This window comes from Protomyctophum parallelum (assembly GCF_964188405.1).
Source record: "Protomyctophum parallelum genome assembly, chromosome: 2".
Classification (NCBI taxonomy): domain Eukaryota; kingdom Metazoa; phylum Chordata; class Actinopteri; order Myctophiformes; family Myctophidae; genus Protomyctophum; species Protomyctophum parallelum.
Window position 1 is genome coordinate 50966727 of NC_139699.1, and position 21668 is coordinate 50988394.

Sequence of the window (21668 nt, forward strand, 5' to 3'; positions counted from 1 at the left end):
AGTGGCTGCTAATCCGAATTGGGCTAATTGCTTTTCTGCATCATCAGCCTATCCGTTTGCAGACACTTATCTGAACTGTACAATTGGGCTTTAATTTATAAGCAAAGAAATAAACTGTCAGTGTATTTCACCAAGTGTCTAAATTGATACTTGCAGGGAGCAGGTTTACGTGGCATGGAAGAGAAACTGGAGGAAAAACCTATATCTCTTGAGAATGGAGACGAAGAATTATAGCTCTACGGAGCGGATTTGCAGCTTAACTAAAGAAATCAATAATCTGATGGGAAGTATATTGTTTCCAAAGAAAACTACTTGACTCATTCGGGAACCTGTCTTTCAGTGGAGCGGGTCAGTGCATGTGGTGAGCATTTTTGTCAGCTGCACACTGTAGCAAGCTAATGGCAAAACATTTGCACCACAAAGTGCTGGCTAGTGTAATTGGTGTATAGGGACTGCAGGGAGGGGGGCGTGTGTTTAACTTTATGCCCTGGTGAGTTTTAGTATAAAATCCTGTTATCTTTAACATTTTACTTGGTAGCTATAGGCCTATAATTGCTCTATATACAGTTAAGCTACGTGTCTGTTTTGAATAACTATTCTGTAAGTAGCAATGGTCTCTAGCAAACATGTAGCGTGTAGCTTTCCATAAACAAAACCTGCAGCAAATTTGGATTTGGATATAGGCTAAAGTCTATAGGTTCTAACCGTTCTATAATGTTGGGTATATACAGACCTAAATATAGAGCACGCCTGTAAGCCTAAAACTCATGGTGGCCTCTATATAAAACTAATTTTGTTTTAAATGGTCATCTGGGCCGCACAGTCTAGTTTATAAACTGCATGCAACGATTATTATGGCCACCACCAGTCTAAATGAGTAGAACCAACGCATAGAAGGAGAAACAGATGAATGTGCTTCGTTTAGTTTACGGGTTGTTTGATGGAAAGTATTGGCCCAGAGTGTTGTTCCTCACCACGGGACCCTGGGTGACAGTTTGAGCTGGTCCCTCTCGGCTCATTATCTGGCGCGCCCACCGAGGGCCCCATTCAGGCCTCCGCAGTCCCCCCCCCCCCCTCTCTCTCTCTCTCTCTCATGGCAGCGTCGTTTGTCTACTCATTGAACCCATAGTCAGGAATGCGATGGTTGTTAGGGAGCCCTCTTTCACCTCCGAAGTGCTTTATTGATGAGCCCTGACTTCTCCTACTTTTTCACATGTCAAAGGAAGTCAAGTGTAGGCCTCCATGACTTCATTTCATGCCCCCCACTCCCGAAAATAAATAAATAATAAGACCCTTCTTCACCTCCCCTTCCCCCTTCCTTCCCAATTCCCATGTATCTCCCTTTCACTAAAGTCTAGGCCTTTCACGCGCATCTTTTTTCGGCTTTGGTTTGGCTCCACAACAACAATACAGCCAGTATTCCTTTGCACCGGTTCTATTTCTTTGAAATAAGCGGCGGGGATTCACTGCACTGAAGACTGGTGCATGCTAGCCCGTGTTCCGTGCGCGCGTGCGCGCGTGCGTGTGTGTGTGTGTGTGTGTGTGTGTGTGTGTGTGTGTGTGTGTGTGTGTGTGTGTGTGGTCAAACACGGTGACACAGAGGGGTTGCTTTCGGGTGCGTTGAGGTGTGCATTAATAGCCAGCCATTCAACTAGCTCAAGTTTGGGAGCGTGTGGTCATGGCTACACAGTCATTTGCTTTACTTTAGCCTTTATTTACACGTGCTATTTGCTGTCAGGTCATAGGAGTGACGCTGCCCGCGCGCGCGTCGCAAATGTGTATCCATAAAATGCACCAGAGCTTGTCTAAACGCGCGCGCTCTTTACGCACGCCGCCGGTGTTTGCTGTTTGTTGACAGGAGGGGTAAGCCTATTCAGCGAAGGTGGTGGACGAAAAGAGTCAACAAAGGCACGTGGTAAACGTTTGGAATTGGATTACTGTTAGTGAGTTTGAGCCATGCGAATTTTAAGTGCACTTGATGAAAGACGGTAATAGATAGTCTATAACAACAAGGACTTATTCTTTTCATCTCCACAGTCCACAGGCACTGAGTCAGACAAAAAAAAAAAAAAAAGGAAAAGAAAATATTAAAAGTTTCAAACAGACAACACAAGAAGTAAGAAGCATGAGCTGCAGCACTATACTGTCCACCGAGACCCTGATCAAACAAATAGCCTATTGGTATATAGCCTATTATATAGGCTATACAATTTATGACGGTTTACTATAGCGCATTTTCCTATAGCTTCGTGGTCTCCCTCAGGTTGGAGCATGCCTGCATGAGATTCCCAGCGCGGACCCAATGAATTCATCCTGGAAGAATAGAGCTTTTCCATCCAATGGGCATTTCCGAGGCAGTTGCTTTGCATAGGACAATATTCAGCGACTGAGCGAAGGGTATTTGCATGCGTGGGCTGATTAGTGGGCTGGGAAGACACACTCTCTCTCTCTCTCTCTCTCTCTCTCTCTCTCTCTCTCTCTCTCTCTCTCTCTCTCTCTCTCTCTCTCTCTCTCTCTCTCTCTCTCTCTCTCTCTCTCTCTCTCTCTATGGGGGATGATGACAGAGGTCGGGTCGCGCTAATGGGCCAGTGAAGAGCGGTGGAGGGAGGCGAGGCGAGGCACAGAACAGACCAGGAACACATACATTAATACACTTGTTCCATCACCCATCAGCAGCATAGGTGTGTTCATTCTCTTTTACCCCCACCCTCCTCCTTCTAGTTCTACCACTCTCTCTCTCCCTCCCTCCCTCCCTCTGTTTCTTTCTCCCTCTCTCATTCGCTCGCTCGCTCGCTCACTCACACGCGAGCGCACATTCTCGCTAACTCCGTGCTCCTGACATCTGAGTTCACTGTCAATCTCTGTCTCCTTCGCAGGGATATCCCTTCCGTCTCCGCTGACCGAAACACCACACCACTGGAAACTATTTTTCCTCCACAAAAGTTTTGCAAGAGACCGATACACATTTTTGGTCTTTCCTGGGGGTGGAAAACTATAGGCTATTTGCCAAGGACTTTGACAGACGCAGGATGCCCCAAAAAGGTGAGATCCTTTAACTAAAATGGATAGCTACTGCTAAAAACAGAGTTATAAATGTAGGACATAATTATTAAAATAAAATTACACACTTAACATTATGTATTATTATTATTATTATTATTATTATTATTATTATTATTATTATTATTATTATTATTATTATTATTATTATTATTATTATTATTATACATTGACTCGGGGGTTCAAGCACAGGTGTGAGGTTGTGTGTATAGCCTATATAAAGCTGTTGGAGTTTGCAGGCTATTTTCTCTCGGACGTGCGAACTATATATAGCCTTTAACTTAGCTGTCTATTTTATGTGCTCGGTTTTTGTTGTTGTGTTTAGGCCTACGGATAGGCTATAGCTAGCTTACCGCTTTATTTATGACAGCAAAGAGTAAAAAGTCACGTTAGGCCAGGGACAGTGATCATCGTGGAGAATGGGGCGCACTGACCCGTTGAGGAAAGGTGTCAGCTTGATTCATGCAGGCGAGTCACCCATGCGCCTTCTAAAAAAAAAAGAAAAGAAAAAGACTCACTCGGGGGAGACCCTTCTAGCTTTATGTGTGTCAAAGAAAACTGAATTATGTGTTTCCTGCATTCTTTTAATAATATTTCATACGGACATTATATAAGCGAATATAGGCTATTAAAGTGCAGAATAGACTATAGACTAAGAGAGTGAGAAAAGCATCATAACATTGGACACTATGATTCATACATTCCAGTGTTATTACATACATAATATGCATATAGTTTATTGCTGCATTTCTAGTCGCTTATTTTGTCAGAAATATAATAGGCTTATTTTGTGAAACTGTGAAAAAGTGTAAATATAGCATGGACGCACAGTTAAGACAATTATGTACAATTTTTGTCTACAAAAAATATGCAATTCAAATTATATAATAGGCTACAAATTATATCACATTTATTTATTGTTTGTTTGTTTTAAATACTTGTCTACATGGCATACTTAGTTGTCTGTAATATATTAAAAAGTAGAAAATGTATAAAAACTATCAAATATATGCCCTATGAGAAAACCAATTATGCATTTGAATGTTATGAACGTGGGATCAGAATAAACATGTTGAATTAAGAAGGCATTGTTTTGTCGGATTACTAAAGGAAAAGAGATGCAGATTAGACCTAAACAACAGGCAACGTTTGAGCTTTTGACTTTAAATAAATGATTAACTTCAGGGCCCTATAATATCCTACACTAAAAGCTGTAAACCGCCGACTCCCCTTTCTGAAAAGAAGATGTGCTAACCATATATAACTCTATGGCGCTAACGGATGTCGTGTTGAAGTGTGTTGTGTTTGGCATATAAACACAAATAAATTGATTCATTATAGGAATCATATAGGATGAACTATAGTCGTATAGGACTAGTTAATGCTAAATAACTTATAACGTGGGCAATTACCATACCATTGGTGGTGCATGGGCCAGTGTGAAGGAATCTGATTTTGATTAATGACTGAATGCCGTATAGCGCCTTTATTAGTAAAGCAAGGCCTTCAAATGCAATGTGATAGCAAAATGGCTCTGTCTACATGCAGACTATAGCCAGCCAGCACCGCTACCCGGCACTGCACACAACACTAGCCTACTACTTTGGTAGAGAGGGAGAAAATGAAACTTCAGACGGTGCTTGGAGGTTCCTTCCCTGGCCCTGGCCCCCTTTTTAGCTGTCCCCATTCAATAGCTTTCTTTATTGCGTTTGTCTTTTCCAATTGAGCGCCCTACTGGGCTGTTGTGTCTTTTAAAACCGCCTAACAACCCCGCAACCAGCAAACACAATATATAAACTACCAAATATTTATAACGAGAAGAAATTACTTTTTCATTTCTCCTGGAGAAAAAAAAACACTGCCAAACAAAAAAAAAAACACATTCACACGCACAACAGTAGCACCGACCGAGGTCACGGTCGTCTGTGGTGGTGACACTGAGGTGTGTGTATGTTCCCGGAGGGGGTTTGGGGTGGGTGGGTGCATGCCTTCGGCTCTCTTTGTATTATGAACTTGTTGGTTCGTTTAGTGGGAAGCTGTGTTGCTAGTCGCGGAGGGCCGAGTATTCGCCCCGGGTTTGGGGGTATGGATGGAGGACAGAAAGGGGTGTATTGTTGGAGTCCAGCAGGCTTTGTACACCAGCTTTCTACCCCCTCCCGCTTTAGGACTTTTGCAGAGCACTGAGGCGAGCTAGACAGCGTGTGTCACTGTACACTTTAGACGATAGGGTCCACAAGAGGAGGGTAATGGGTAAGAAAAGAAAATCATAAACCTCTTGCTGAGACGAACTGCTAGAAATATGAATTGGTCTGTCGCTGCTGAAGGCTTTTTATGATAGGGGGGAGAGAAACGTAGGAAATGGCGATAAAGCAATAGAATAGGCCTTATAGTTTTGGTTTTGGTTTCCGGAAGCAGCCCTCCCTTATAACCAAGATAAAAATAGGTCTCCCATGTCATGTCAATTTTAATTTACTAATTTGGCAGCAACATTTAATACAATTCTAAATGTAGGGCGCAGACGTCAGTATAGCTGTGGCTGTACTAATATATTGTTTTGCTTTGTCCTAGGGAGACATTAAGTAGTGAAAACGGCAGATGATTGACAAAATTGTTTTAAGTGGACAGTCAACTCTGTTTACAGGCAAGTTTAATATATTAAAATTCATACACACTATAGGATATAACTCTTGTGTGAAATTGATTTTTTTCTAAAGGCAATATAAACACCAGACTATCCGGAAATTAAATGAAAGGAGATGAGAATTATTTGTCAATGTTGCAAATAATACAAAAAACAACAAAACAAAAACAACAACAACAACGTTATACTGTATAGCTATTATAGGTTTATTAATTTATGCTAACCACTTTGTTATTTCCTTGTGATGCTTAGAATACCACAACCAAGCCGCGTGGGAGTCTGGCGTTGCCTCAATGATGCAGAACAGTAAGTTGTTTTACATGATATTTCACTTTTAAATGTTTAATAACAACCGCACATTCTAAAAATTGCATGAAACCAACACCCACTGACATTATGAATAGTATAGCACAATAATCTAATAATCTATGCGATAGATTTTTTTCTCTTGAAAAACTTTGTGTATTTACATCACTCTGAGAAGGCGATTATATCAAATTTCCTCAGTTGTTTGATGGCCGTTTCATTGCTGTTAATTTATTCTTGGTAATGATATGTAGGCTAGTTATTATTGAACAAGTTAATCATGTGTCTTGTTTGAGAGAGAGAGAGAGAGAGAGAGAGAGAGAGAGAGAGAGAGAGAGAGAGAGAGAGAGAGAGAGAGAGAGAGAGAGAGAGAGAGAATAGAGGGGGCTGGGTTGAAAGGGAGATTTTTGTTTCTGCTTGAGTTGGTATTAAATAATTGCACAGCCGTATGCATTAGCGTTAGAGCTGACTGCCAGGCTGCATACAAGATTAGCTGCATAGAGAAGGGCCTTGCATGAAACATGAGGAATAGCAATAATGTCTTATGTAGATTAGCCCATATTCTTCGTGGGAAGAGCAGGAACTAAAAGGAAGATACTCATACACAGTAGGCCTTTACACACTATATATGACTGAATAAGAACCACATTGTCGTGGGTGCCTTAAGGGAGAAAACATATCGTTGAAGCGGTTTCATTTTCATATAGGCCTCATATGTTTAATTAAAGTATATATCCCTTGAGTTTTCTAATGTCTTGTTGGCGTATTAAAGCAAAAAAGTTAAACATGAAACATTTTCTCTCTTGCTGCTGGACAAGAGGTGTATGACATCTGTGATGAAGGTGTGTGGAATGATTTCCTCTTATATAATTCTCCTCACCTTGATGACGTGTCTGTGCTGTAACCTGTGCGAAATGGAGTATTTATATAGCCTATACTGTTTAAAACCCATATATGACAAGTTATGAATGTTAATATATAATATATATAAGTTAATATATGTATATATATATATATATATATATATATATATATATATATATATATATATATATATATATATATATATTAATGGATATTTTATTCACCCCGACAAATACGCAACAATATTTTGGACAGCAGGCGGACTTAATTGTGCGCATCCATCCTTTCACCAGGCTATATAGCGCACTATATGCTTTGATTACGCAATCACAGAGAACGTTTGCCTGCCCAGTTGTCTTTTATTGAGATGATGATGAGGCCTTATCAAAGCTGCGAACAACACCCTCTGCTCCTGCTTTGCTGCGGATTGATGTTAATGGGATGCTCTCCTGGCTTTGGCGTGTGATGTCTGTCTGCATGCGAATTGTCGAGGAGATATCATTGGGCCCGGCCCGGCCCTTTGGGTTGTCTAAAGGTCGCGCACGGCCCCGGTGGCTTTTGTGCTAATAACTCCTGGGTGTATATGGTGGGGAGCGTCCAAATTGACACCATATGTTTTCCTATTAGTCGACTTGCAATAGAATACAAGGCGCATAATCAGCGCCAGCGGGCGAGATCGACTCATGAGCACTTTGGGGAATTGTGTGCCATGATTAAGACTTAACCTTAGGAGAGTTTGCTATTTAATGTGACGTCCTTATCTGACGGCTTTATCGATCCAGTGGATTTATATGACAGTTATAAATCAGAGGTGATGAAGCAGCCATGGAAAAACCCACAAAGCATGACTGCTTAATGCGGGTATAGGCCAATTTCGGTGTAAGAAGTCTATTAATTCCACTTAATCCTGGAATTACCAAAGACCGAAAGCAAGGGATGATAATGGATTTGCTATTAATCAGATCCACGTTGGAGGATTATTACACATAGTGGCCAAAGAGATGCGTAATTCTGTTTAACAGATTTATGTTTCGCTCAAAACAACTATACGGTTTCCGAGCACAGTGACAGGCCTAACTGTTTATTTATAAATACATGATTAAGTATAGGCCTATATAATAACCCCTGTATAAAGCATAAGTCTAAAACATATTCCCAGGCACAGACAGCATAGCGATTGCACACAACAGGATTTATAGTGGCTGTGAGCATTGTTGTCAAATACAAACGAGAGAGGGGGGTGGGGGGGGGGGGGGGCATGTCAGGTTTAATATGTTAAGAATCCGGGCGCGCCCTCGCTTCTGTGACCGCGCGTAGCCCCCCTGGCCACCTCAAAACGAAGTCTACCGCTCGAAGGGTAAACGAGTAGCGTCCAATTTTGTCTGAGTGATATCCAAATGCGGACAGAAAGGGTCGTTTTATCATGCTACTATTTGTCGTGACGATGCGATTTTCAAAAGCGGAGCGGTGTCATAAAGTGACATGCCTGCCACAAGTGCTCCAACTGATCTTTTCAATTAGCCTCCCATGCATGATCCGAGGCGACTTCCGCCTATTTCCAGAAATTAAGCTCAAACTTTGACGTGCAGCTAGCTTTATTTTAAAGACAAATGTCAGGCAGGGCTCATCATATTTTACCCCCTCTTCTATATTTGGAGCTTATTTATGGCTAAGGAGCCTCTGCTCCCGGAGTCAGTCAATGCGCCGGGCGGCAGCGCGGGGGAAGCAGGCATAGCGGAGGCACGGAGCGCGGCTCGGCCACTCTGCGGGGAGTCGGCTCTCCCTTTTGGCTTATTCAGGTTTGCAGGCTGAGATATATAGCCGATATATAATAGAACAGAACAGAGACGACTTTATAAATACGATTTACTTTATACAGACTCGTTCAAAAAGGTTATATTATTAAGACAATATCTCTCTACAGAGCATCATGTTTTTTTTCTTTTTCCCCCCTTTTTTTAAGTGCACCTGTCTTGATGACGCGTGATTCCTATTTTAGGATAGTTTACACACTGTCCTGGTTATTATGCGCAAATGTGTGAAGGGCTAAACGGTATGTTTTAAAAGCTGAAGCTTTGTAGTTTTGTTGAGGTTTGAAGAATTTCCTCGCGACTGAAATATATAAGACAAGTTTTGTGCGATTTGTAGTTGATTTCATTAGTTATTATAGCCTATATGTTTTGGTCCAGTTATACGGTAATTTGAAGCTGCTGATACACGATAATAGCCGACGCTGTTCTGCATGCGTTATTAAATTACTGCAATTATTATGTTGAGTTGGGGTGCTCCGAACGAGACTAACAATGTTAGATAATTGGATCACTACATGTATTGTCATTTCAACCTATATATAGACAATGAATTCCTCTAATTAAACTCGTTTGTGTCGAAAGCTTTAATGCCATTTGATTCACCGTTACAAGAAACATAATTTGCTCTATGGTGGTTTGTAGACTCTGTAATGTAATGTGTGGTTCTGTGTTCATTCACCCAGGCCATAGTGGTGTGAACCAGCTTGGAGGAGTGTTTGTAAACGGTAGACCATTACCAGACTCCACAAGGCAGAAGATAGTGGAGCTGGCTCATAGTGGAGCGCGGCCGTGTGATATCTCCAGGATTCTGCAGGTGAGACCAATTTATTTTACCGCGGATATATAGACTATACGTTTTAATTAATGAATACTACAGTTTCACTTGAAAGATTGTTATTTAAACTTATATTATTCAATTATGCCATGTTATTGTTTTTTATTAATAGCATATGCTCCATAAGGATAATGCTGATCGCCTTTGTAAAGCCAACATATTTCTTTATAGCAGACTTTCCACTTTCCACTTTCCATTTTTATATAAAAGTATATTTTTTTAGTATATCGATCTGATATACAACTTTTGGCCTAATATACCATTCAAGGCATATTTTCTGTGTTTATAGACCCATGATGATGCAAAAGTCCAAGTGCTGGACAATGAAAACGTAAGCTTATAATTGTTTGAGCTATCTCACATTTTTCGCAAATAGTCCTAAATAATGTATGTGAATTGTGTCGTTTGTTTTCTATCCAGGTGTCCAATGGCTGCGTGAGCAAAATCCTCGGCAGATACTATGAAACTGGCTCAATAAGACCGAGGGCGATAGGCGGCAGCAAGCCGAGGGTGGCCACTCCAGAGGTGGTCGGGAAAATCGCTCAGTACAAGCGGGAGTGCCCGTCTATCTTCGCGTGGGAGATCCGTGACAGGCTCCTGTCGGAGGGGGTCTGCACCAACGACAACATACCCAGTGTAAGTGTAAGTTGTACCACACTGTCCGTAAGTTGCCGTGCATGATTTAATTTTACACATGAAATGACTTTTTCTCATGCGGTGGAGGAAAAGATGATGGGCAACCAACCATTCAGTCTTATTACATCCACTGCATTGGATATAGTGTGGAGTTGTACATGCACGCACTGTGGCATATGTGCACCATCCAAACACAAGTTATAACATATAGCCTCGGGAGTCGGGGAGCTTGTGTGTTTCTCATGCAACTCCTCACTCACGGTGCATTTGTGTCTATGTGTGCATGCATGTGCACCTGTGCATACCACATCACATGTCTGTGTCACTGAAAGGTTGCATACCTATACACACTTAGTGTGTGCTGTACAGCATGACAAATTAATCTAATTCCATTCTTATCATTTCGTTTGTCATTCAGGTGTCATCGATAAACAGAGTCCTCCGCAACCTGGCTAGTGAAAAGCAACAGATGGGCGCAGATGGCATGTATGACAAGCTGAGAATGCTCAACGGTCAGACAGGAACTTGGGGGACCCGCCCCGGCTGGTACCCCGGGACATCGGTGCCAGGGCAGCCCAACCAAGGTGAGCCTCATTATCACATGCTATAGAACTATAGAGAAGCAATGCTGCATGTATATACAGCTGCATGGTAGCAACAATAATGCGCACCCTGGATTTTATTTATGTATTTTATATTATGTATTATTGCAACCTTATTTATTATTTTCTCAGACTTCATGTAATGATGTAGATCTCTGACAGATAAAGTCAGGTGTGTAAAAAACAAACAAAAAAACAATTAAAACAATCACAGCATGCATATTTATCCTATACAGCAAAACAGATGTATGCGGCTTAATTTCACTTAACCATATTTGCTGGTGGTGTGTAATAGCTTCTGGTGCAACATGGTGCACTGCTTTTTTGTCTTTTTTTTTTTTTTTTTTTACAGGAATGTGTTGTATTGGCACGCTTTGATGCCCTAGCTGGACAAAATCCCCAATTAAGACTATAGTCGATTAGAGGATGGCTGCCATATATATATAGGCCATGATGATGCATGTGCACTCTGAATACCTCCTCTGTCCCAGACAGGGATGTGCGTGACAACGGCTTGTCCTTTCAGGCAGAGGTTGTCCATGCAATAGCCCGCATGGTCCTTGTTGCTCTCCTCCATGCATGCTGGGGGAATGGAATGGTGCTGAACGAACGGTGTGCGGGATTATTAGTACAAAGGAAAGTTTTTTTTCCCCTTCACACGCCATGATTGGCTATGGGAACAGTATGTGTAATTGCTCATTAGCGAAAGCTTTGTCTCTCATTGTGACAACATTCAGGAGTGTGGAGAGATGCATGGCGGAGCTGCTATGTTATAGGCCCATGCATGAGACACCTTATCTGGCAACCAAATGGGCGCTTATAAGGTCAATTTGGCTACACTGTCGGGAGTTAATGATGGATAAATTGACACTGAGGATTTTACTGTGTAGTGTGTATACTGACCAAATAAGATGAGTTGGTTTAAGAACTCCACCTGTATGTGTGGCGTTGCTGTGCCACTGATAGCCTTTCATTAAACAAGCATTATAAGGAAGGAAGCATTAGAGTAGACCATATTATTTTGAATTGCCTGCAATTCACATGACAATAATGGCTTTGCATTTGTTTGATGACACGTGGAGCTGTTGTTATTAACAAGCAGTGAAGCGGACAGGGTCATGTTAATATTATTATTATGATAATAAAATATTTACTATAATTTTGCAATCACTTGTATAGGTGTAATCTCCATTAGACCATTTCAATTATTAAACATTACTATCGTTTTGTAATTAAATATAATAATCATAATAAACAATTAACTATATATGGATTTGTTGTTATTATTATTTCCAACCAATCAAATAAATTAACTATAGCTACATTACATACATTAATGATTATTAGCCTATTATTGTGCTTAAGTTACAATTTGCCTGTTTTGTTTTTAATTAAATTAGCACATTTTAAATTAAATTAGCATTTAGTCGAGTCCACTATAGTCTCAAGGGAGGAACAATATGTTTTCCATCCGCCAACAACTAAGTAAGCAAGCATATATATAAATGGCCCCAAAGAAGACAACTCTATCGAGAAAGGAAAGAATAAAAAAACTCCACCGATTTGAGTCTTTTATCTCTTTCTTTCTCTAGTATTCCTCGGCTATAAGGCACACTAAATCCCGTCTATAGGATTTAGTCTCTCACTTTCTCTTTCAGTTTTAAGCGGTTTCTCAAGAGTGTTTTGATCCGGTCTGTGCAGCTGAAAGGTGCCGCAATTGGTTCGGTATCTCTCTTTGCTGCTTTTCCGCCTCACTGACTGAGACACATCGTGATACTAAAGAATGAGTTTATTTCCCAGCGCTTTTATAAAGAAAACAAATCCCAACCTAGCGTCAGTGGGTCTGCAGACCGAATAATAGGCTGCACATTCTCTCCTTTTTATGGATTATAGGCCTATCCATAGTGGAGAAAAAAATAAATGGCGTGCAGGCAGCCAGCGTTCATACATGCCATTGGTTAACTTTACTTGGCAGCAGATTATTTATAGTCTAGTATTTTTTCCCCCGTTTCCCTAAATGCAATAACAGAATTTTGTTAAACCTAGCATTGACCATGCACTAGCAGGCTGTATTCTCAGCAATTTGCATATTATTATTGGCGACATTAAAGGACTATAGGGAAAATTGTCAAATATTATTTAATCAAATGTTTCTTAGCTATCTTGGAAATTATCTACATATATAATATTTTGTATAATTAATTACTTTTAAATACAAATGTTGAAAGAAAGAAATACAAAAAACTCTTCTGCATTTCAAAACACTGCATGCAGTCAAATTATGATCGCATGAACCATTCCTTTGACTATCAACGCTCACCCCCTGCTTAATTTCACATTAACTTCTCGCCGTGATGATAATGATGTCCAACCACAACAACAGGACAGACATTAGTCTGATAAGCCTCGCCCTCTCTCTCTAGCTGCAGAACTGAAGGCATGCACTACACCGCGGACCTCACAACCAGGAGGCCGCAGTGAATAGATTGGCCTTATTTTCGCTTGTTCAGGGGGTTGCATGTATGCATGCTCTCTCCTCTCCTCACTCATTTGTTTCCAATTGAAGAACAGTGGATCCTGAGTGGCGTGTAGCTGGCCGGGGGACGTGATTAATGATGCTAGTGGATAAGAGGTTAACACACTGCGACTCTAAAGCGCTCTGTTGACTGGATGGGGATCCTCGTAGTGCACACAATGACCAGAGCACTATAGCCCTGCCCTGCCCTGCGCGCCGAGAGAGAGAGAGAGAGAGAGAGAGAGAGAGAGAGAGAGAGAGAGAGAGAGAGAGAGAGAGAGAGAGAGAGAGAGAGAGAGAGAGAGAGAGAGAGAGAGAATCCTTTTGTCATTCTCTCCTCCTCCAATAGTGCACTGCCCCCCCCCCCCTCCTATATATTATGCCCACGGAGGGTTCGCTGATGGTCTCTGCTCCAGTGTTGCCATGTCCGCTTATTATAAGCGAATTTCTGCTTGTTCTCCGTAAAGTTGCTTGTAAATATTGGTAGGCGTAGTTGCAGGGTTGCCGCGGGGTTGCTTGTTGTTTCTACCATGAAGTTGCTTATTTTGGGCATTTTCATAATGTTGTTTGATTCTCAAACATTTTCATGTCAAGGAACCCACAAATAATTAGGCCTATAGGCATATTTGTCTGCAGACCCACATCTGAAAATATGTTATGGCATGCAGGGACAATATTTGTGTTGAAAAAATGCTTAAAAAATATATTCCAGAATTACATTTTTTGAATTATTGAAAATGATGCGACGGTTGCAACTTGCAAGCTTGTAGATCTGCTATATATTTTCAAATATATATAGCCCGGTCACTTCTTATGGGCTTGTTTTCATATACCCATGGGCCATGGTTGCTTGTTTCTCTCACACAATATGGCAATACTGCCCTCGTCCCTCGCTGTGTCCATCCACAGTTTAATGGTTTCCCTATACTCCTCCACGGTATTGTATCGTTGTGAAAAGCGTCTTCTTTTCCATTCAAAAAGTTTGGTGGTCAACTCAATAGCTCTACCAACGCCCATATGGGACCGGGCCATTGACGCATTGCTCTGCTTTAAAAGGGGGAGCTAGACTAGAGCGTTTGGGGGTTTAATACATTTCATAGGCCCTCTGAAAGGAGGCTCGCCACATCTTCTTGTCACATTTCGCCTTTTGAGAGAACATACGCTATTGTTGGGAGTAGTGATAAGTTTGCGCTGCTGCTGCTCTTTAGCCTTAGCGAAGCTGTTTTTCCCACAATATTTTATAAACAGTCCAACTGCAAACTACCCCCCTTTCAATATTGTATCTGAATATCTTATGCATGGAATTCTCTATGGTCTTGAGACATTAGATTTTTTTTAATTAAACCAACCATGGTAGGTTATTTATCTCAGTAATTGTGTTGCATTGCGGTGCATTCAATTTGCGATAGGTTAATTGAACACGAACAATTAATTAATCAATCAATTAATTATCCTAATTAAATGTATCCGATATTTTAATTTAATGGCGCTGTTTCTCCCTCCCCCCATTTTGCAGATGGCTGTCAACCGCAAGACGGTGCAGGCGAAAACACAAACTCCATCAGCTCAAATGGGGAAGATTCGGATGAGACACAAATGCGACTTCAGTTGAAAAGAAAACTACAGAGAAATCGCACGTCCTTCACTCAGGAGCAAATTGAAGCGCTGGAAAAAGGTGGGAATGGACTATGAAAAAGATATGCGTTTTAAGGCCATTGTATAACCTAGCCTCAGAAAGGCTCATAGTAGGCTAGTTCTCTATATGCGCATACAGGGCTGTATCATATAGCCGAATCATATCGTATTAGTGATTTAACAAATAATTTTGTATTTTTTACAGAATTTGAAAGAACTCATTATCCTGATGTTTTCGCACGGGAGAGACTAGCAGCCAAAATAGATCTGCCTGAAGCAAGAATACAAGTGAGTGCGACTGATTGCAAACTTTACAACCAACCAATTCTCCCTCCCGCTTCAACAGGCAGGTGTAGCCTAGCCTAGCCTATAGCCCACTACGTGTAAATAAAAGGCTCTCAGTGGAAACTAATCGTAAGTATGTATATGCAGGTATGGTTCTCAAACAGAAGAGCGAAATGGAGGCGAGAGGAGAAACTGCGAAACCAACGTCGTCAGGCCAACAACTCCTCCAGTCACATCCCCATCAGCAGTAGCTTCAGCACCAGCGTCTACCAGGCCATTCCACAGCCCACCACGCCGGGTATGTATGACTATGGTAGGCCCCTTCCCTTCCCACGTATAAGACCACAGCTCACCTACTGTACCATGCACCACTCACCACACCCTGTTGTTTTGGGATGATTTCTATCACTAAACCCGGGTGAAATTCACCCGAAAACCTGCCAGTAAAATAAAATAAAAAAAGGGAAACTAACCTACCTTCTATGATGTCACTGAGCATCGTGAAGCTATACACACTCCTCGACAAATCACATAAACATATTGTCCCTGCAGGTTTAATCACCCAGGTTTATAATAATGCATATAAGATAAAAGCATTAAAGCACCTATACATGATTTGTCAGATAGTTACAGACACAGATGATATTTATAATATAAAGCGTACAATAACTGATCATTGGCTATTACAGTATAGCACACCCATTACAATAAGACCCACCTGCAACCATTAGCTAAACGTTAAAACATTGTGCATTAGGTTACTTGCAAACCATTCTGCACAATGAGTATGAGTACTTTTATATGTTTGGTAGCCTATACTGTTTGATTACAATACTTATTTTTTTACTCAATTAAAATGTTGAATGCTGGACTTTTACCTATTGAGGCTACATATTTCTACATGGTATTGCTATTTTTTTATTATAAGTAAAATAATCAAAATGCATATTTCACCACAGCTTGTTGGGAGCATCCAAGTTACATAAAGATGCAGCATGGAAGTCTCTATTGATGTCTTATGCACACAAACGGTCGATTGAGCAGACCTTTTCATTTGATTCATGCTTAATTAACGAATCACACCACCACGGCACAACAGCAGAGGCAGAGCTAAAACTCCTTCCATATATATGCCAATCACCAGAGCTACATTTCTGTCCAGGCCTATCAATCTGTCAAGAAAGGCGTCACTTTGCGCATGCAACCAATTAACGCTATAATCAAACGGTCTCCTGCCCCGGTGGAATGCAATGATTTCAGCAGATTTTAATGGGTTACTGTTTCTATCTCCCTCTTCCTTAGTGTCTTTCTCCTCGGGGTCAATGCTGGGTAGACCAGACACAGCACTCACAAACACCTACAGTGCGCTGCCCCCAATGCCCAGCTTCACGATGGGCAACAACATACCTATGCAAGTAAGTGCTGACCTGTGACCTTCAGTATTATAGCTTTAGGAAAGTGACTTTGTAGCCTATGGATATTTCCTTTTAAGATGTTAGGAAGGGGAGTCAGTCACGAAATGAGATGTTTTAAAAAAAATCTGCAAAGTAGGCTACAAGGAGCATATAGGCTAATCTTCAAATGAAATCTTATAGGCTGTCACTTCATTATGTATAGGCATAGTTGAGAATCCAATGGCGTTAGGAGGTTATCGCCGAAGCACTTTTTAATACTTTCCATTGGTTCAATATTGTTTTGAAACCAACACACAGACGTAAAGGGTGTTCAATTGCATTGATGTGTGAAAAACTGTTCACCAAGTACATTTACTTAAGTACTGTACTTAAGTACAATTTTGATTTCCAATACTTTTACTTCGACTCCACTACATCTCAAAGGCAAATATTGTAGCCTACTTTGACTCCACTAGCCTACATTTATTTGAAAACTTTCGTTAGTTACTTTGACTATTATTACGAAACATACATTAACCACGTCAGCCCCAGAGCCATAGAGTAAGACAGAGTTACGACAACTCCGTTCACTTCATGGGGCCAGGCTCTTCTACATAGACTTCTATTGGTTTGTCCCTTTAAAAGGGACAACCGGAAGTTTGCACCGGAATGCATTGGAGTCTATGGGCTCGTGCGACTACCAGGCTGTTTTCTGCCCCCTCAATGTCGTAACTCTGTCTTACTCAATGGCTCTGGTCAGCCCTAGATACATTTCGGCCATTTGAAAATAGCTCACAATGCGTCGCATCGCAACGCATTGTGGGCTTGTACCTTGTAGATCAGCTATTTTAAAAATACTTTTATACTTTTTGAAATGAGCCATTCTGCATAATAAGTAGGCCTACTTTCGGTACTTGAAGTACATTTTGATGCCAATATTTAGTAGGCTACATTTTGAATTCCGGACTTTCACTTGTAACGGAGCAGTTCTATATTGCAGTATTTTTACTTAAGTAAATCATCTGAATTATTTTCCCACCCTCCTGGCTAATGAAACGTTCTCTCCTCGTCCATTATAGCCCAGCCAGACCTCCTCCTATTCCTGCATGCTGCCTACCAGTCCGCCTGTGAATGGGCGGAGCTACGACACATACACGCCCCCTCATATGCAGGCACATATGAACAGCCAATCAATGACAACTTCTGGTACCACCTCAACAGGTAGGCAGAAAGTTCCACCATGAACTGTGAAGCAACCTTGGTTGGAAATAATTAATGAAAAAATAATAAGAAAAATAAATAGCACACTCTGATTTACAGATAGATACATATTTGCCACCTTTCACGTAATTAGGGGGTACTACATAACCATGCTCACATTCCCTCTATTTGAAAATCTGGTTAAATATCTGAGGGTCAATATCACAATCCATTCCATTTTCTTTCTCAAATTGCACGAAAGACGCTAATTTCATTTCTGCTCAATGCCATCATGTCAAGCCAACAACTCCAGCCCATAGTTTAGTTCCATCCCATTAGAATGCTGTTATACTGAGGGCCATATATACTGGTTATACTCATGAAGAGTTAATCATGCATAGCTGCATTTCCTCTGTGCTAAATTGCTAATTAATTTGATTCATTTGCGCTTGTCCTCTATCCGTTTAAATGCCATTGCCGAAGCCTCAATTTATTGAGCTCGCTGGCATATATTTCTGTGTACCCATATGGAGACCATTGTGACTCATTACGCCTTGGACGCTCCTCTGCTGATTTGCAACACTTTTAACTATGCTGTAAGGCTAACTATAGCAAAAGCTGTCACAGTAAATGTGCACAGCATACGCACGACGCATTTGATTTAGTATGTACGTCACGTTGACTCTCAGATTGGATGTTTTACTGATGTTTCTTTCCTTCCTATATCTGTGTGCAGGACTCATATCTCCTGGAGTGTCTGTCCCTGTCCAAGTCCCAGGGGGCGAGCCTGACATGTCTCAGTACTGGTCAAGACTACAGTAGAGAGAAGAGCTACTTCACCCTGTAACTGCCCACTCCATGACCGCCCTCCTCCCTCCCGACAGACAGTGTTCCTCACACATACACAAGACAGCAGAGCAGAGAAGGGGACAGGAGACACTCTGGCAGAGCCTTGGGGACATCATCTGGGCTTTGTTTTTTGCGATGATGGGACTGTGATCTGCCTGTGTAGTTCTAGGCACATTCAACATGAGGACATGGGAGAGAGAGAACAACAATGGAAAGACAGAAAAAAAGGACCTCTGTAAAGTGCGCGGTGTTACATCTTTATGGAACAAAAACTTACATTTTTTTTTCTATTTCAAACTTCAGTCATTGTTTCCTTTTTTCTCTGGTGTGTTTGTAAATGGCCATTTGTATGTTAATATGACAAATCAAGATCAAGTACTGATAGACGGACCACTAGAAACCCACGCTGATCTTGCGTATATTTGAGAGAAGAACCTGAGAGATGCCATGACTATCGTTTTAATCTGCTTATATCGAGACTTTCTACCAGACAGTTGCATGGTCTTTGGACGCTGTTGCATATCATTTAAGAGGAGGAAAAGCTGGAGGGAAGACTGAAACAGTCAAAATAAATCCCAACTATTTATTCGTCTCAACCCTTCATAATGGATATTAGCAGAGGAAGTTCAAATTCGATCCACCCACTTAGGCTGTGGCCCTGACTCCCTCCCTCCTCCATGGGCAGGTCAACCAACCAGGCACGGGCTATAGGAGGCTTATTTGACACGGACCAATGGCAACGAGTAAGAGGTGTGCAAACATGGTGGGACGCGGAACGATGCTTGGACTCCTGCTTTGGTGGCTGGATTGACTTTAGAGATGAACACGGAGAACACTACGCGTGGAAAACGGGCAGGAGAAATGCCTGTAGCCTGTAAATGGTAGACTGCTTTATCGATATAACCCAGTTTGTTTATGTCAAATTGTAAAGTACTTGTCTTCCCTATAGAAATCTTCCAGAAGGATTTCTCCCAATAAAAGTTGATTTCATTTATATCCCCCAAGAATATTCTATAAATGTCTCATGCATCATAAAATACATTTCTTTAGGGTCAGGTACAATTTGTCTCTTAGGTATAGTTGTATTATAGTGTCCTATGGTCAAAAAAAATGTGCAACTAGAAATATTTAATTCCTATAATTATGATTAAACATTGCTTGACAAGAGTTTTAAACATAAGTGTTTGGCAGTTGTTTACAAGTACATATCAGAATTAATCATTGTTGATTGTAAAACAGACCAAAGCCTTTGTATTTCATCTAGTACACAATGTTTTTTTTAAGGATATTAGTCTTGTGTTGCAAAATTTTGTAAACAAGTTCCGTTCTATTACATTGGCTTCGAGTTCGTTAGACTGCAGTCATTATTTATAATTAAAGACCATGGGAGGGTTTTTCTAGCATCATCTGTCATGCTCTTTTGAGTTAAGCGTTTTTATTTCAATGTGTACGTAGAACATGAACACGTATACTGGGTTTACGTCTGAGCAATGCTTCTGAGATAAAAAAAATGTCGCTGTCTCTTAAATATTTCAATTTAATTTTATTTAAAATGGAGCTTTCTAAATGTATTTTGTGAAAACTATAAAACATTTTGTACAGTAAAATTGTGTCTAAAAGAAAAGCTTTTTTCCCCCTCCCCTCCCTTTTGCCTGTTTAATGCGATCTAATACAACCAGTTGAGCGAGCGGACACACTTCCTCAATAATGGAATAGATGTGTCACTGTCTGGTGCAAAGTTGGAAATCAACCGACATGAACAACAATCCAGTGGAAGGTCTTCTCGTACACACACAAGATTTCCAATTCCCACCAAACCAAGGTGTCCAAAATAACAAACCTCTCTCTTGATGCATGGTCTGCTCTGCACCAGCTCCACACAGACCACACAGCACAACACTAGCACCACACAATGGGAAAGGTCAGGCAATTCACCACCGCTGGCTGGCCTTGTTTTGGTAGAGTTACGATGCTATGAAGAAGAAGAAGAAGAAGGAAGAAAAAAAAGTTAGGGGGAGACAGTACCAAAGAGGAGGAGGAAGCTATAGGGAAGAAAGGGGTGGGGAAAAAAAGAGGGTGAATAAAGCATTCAGTGCCGACAGAGAGGCACAGGACCGATTGTGTGGCAGAGTGAGTTATTTTGCTTCTCTTGCTGCCGCCGCAGAGGGCTTTTCTCTCGGTGTGCGCGCACGCCTATGTGTGTATGATTCTGAGATGGTGTGTGTATCAAAGAGAGAGAGAAAGCAAGAGGGAGTGAGAGAAATTAGAAAGGGTGGAGAGAAAAAAGGGCACACAGTTGAGAGTGAGAGTCTAAAAGGAGGGGTGGGGGGGTGGTTTGCAGGTGAGTGAAGTCAGGTAACATTCACGCAGCATGCCTAAACAGTTAACATCACCAGATATCTCAAATTGATTTATAAAAATCACACCCGTGTGAAGTGAGGGGCGCTCTTATCATCTTACATCATCGAGGAGGGAATTCTAACTCATGTTGCTATGATTAGGTGATGTAAAACAAACGGTGACAAAACAAACATTAAATTCTCTTTATTGTTAATGCCGTTTTTGAAACAAACATTAATATTTCCTTCATTGTCAATGGCGTTTTTAAAACAAACATTGAACTAAAACCAAACATTCAACCTTTATACAGGCCCTTAAAAATACAATGCCTGCACTTCACTGCCTACCCCTCGACAGTTAGCAAGAGTACAGCTTCAGAGGTGATGCTCATCAGTGTCTGAAGAGAAATGTCCTTCCTTTTTTTCGCTCTTTTCTCAATTCCATTTTCGAGGACGAATGATAGGCCGCTGCTTTTACAATTCCAGCAACAGCATGAATGGAGAAATAATGTTTGGAGAACACAGCAGTGTGTGGTGGGACGTCAGACAAGCTTCCTAAGAGGAAGGAGGAACATTAATAATTACAGAGAACAATACACAGATGGCAAAAAGGGGATTTAAAATGCAAGAAAGACAGCAATTAGTGGAAGTCTGAATAATACACGGCATGGGGATACCACAGGATAAGTGAGAAGA

The 21668-nt window shown here is 41.1% G+C and overlaps 1 protein-coding gene across 2 annotated transcripts; it reads left to right on the forward strand.

Moving 5' to 3' along the window:
- Window positions 1-3029: 3029 nt before the first annotated feature.
- pax6b (paired box 6b) lies at window positions 3030-18606 on the forward strand (the record flags this gene model as incomplete). 2 transcript variants are annotated; one of them, XM_083759141.1, is made up of 12 exons in its annotated part: window positions 3030-3042; window positions 5954-6007; window positions 9366-9496; window positions 9807-9848; window positions 9938-10153; window positions 10572-10737; window positions 14787-14945; window positions 15111-15193; window positions 15338-15488; window positions 16493-16605; window positions 17664-17805; window positions 18521-18606. In XM_083759141.1, the coding sequence occupies 12 exons, from the start codon at window positions 3030-3032 to the stop codon at window positions 18604-18606; spliced, it is 1356 nt and encodes a 451-aa protein (XP_083615267.1). The 2 variants fall into 2 exon arrangements, with proteins under 2 accessions (XP_083615267.1, XP_083615268.1); XM_083759142.1 differs by lacking the exon at window positions 9807-9848.
- Window positions 18607-21668: the final 3062 nt, after the last annotated feature.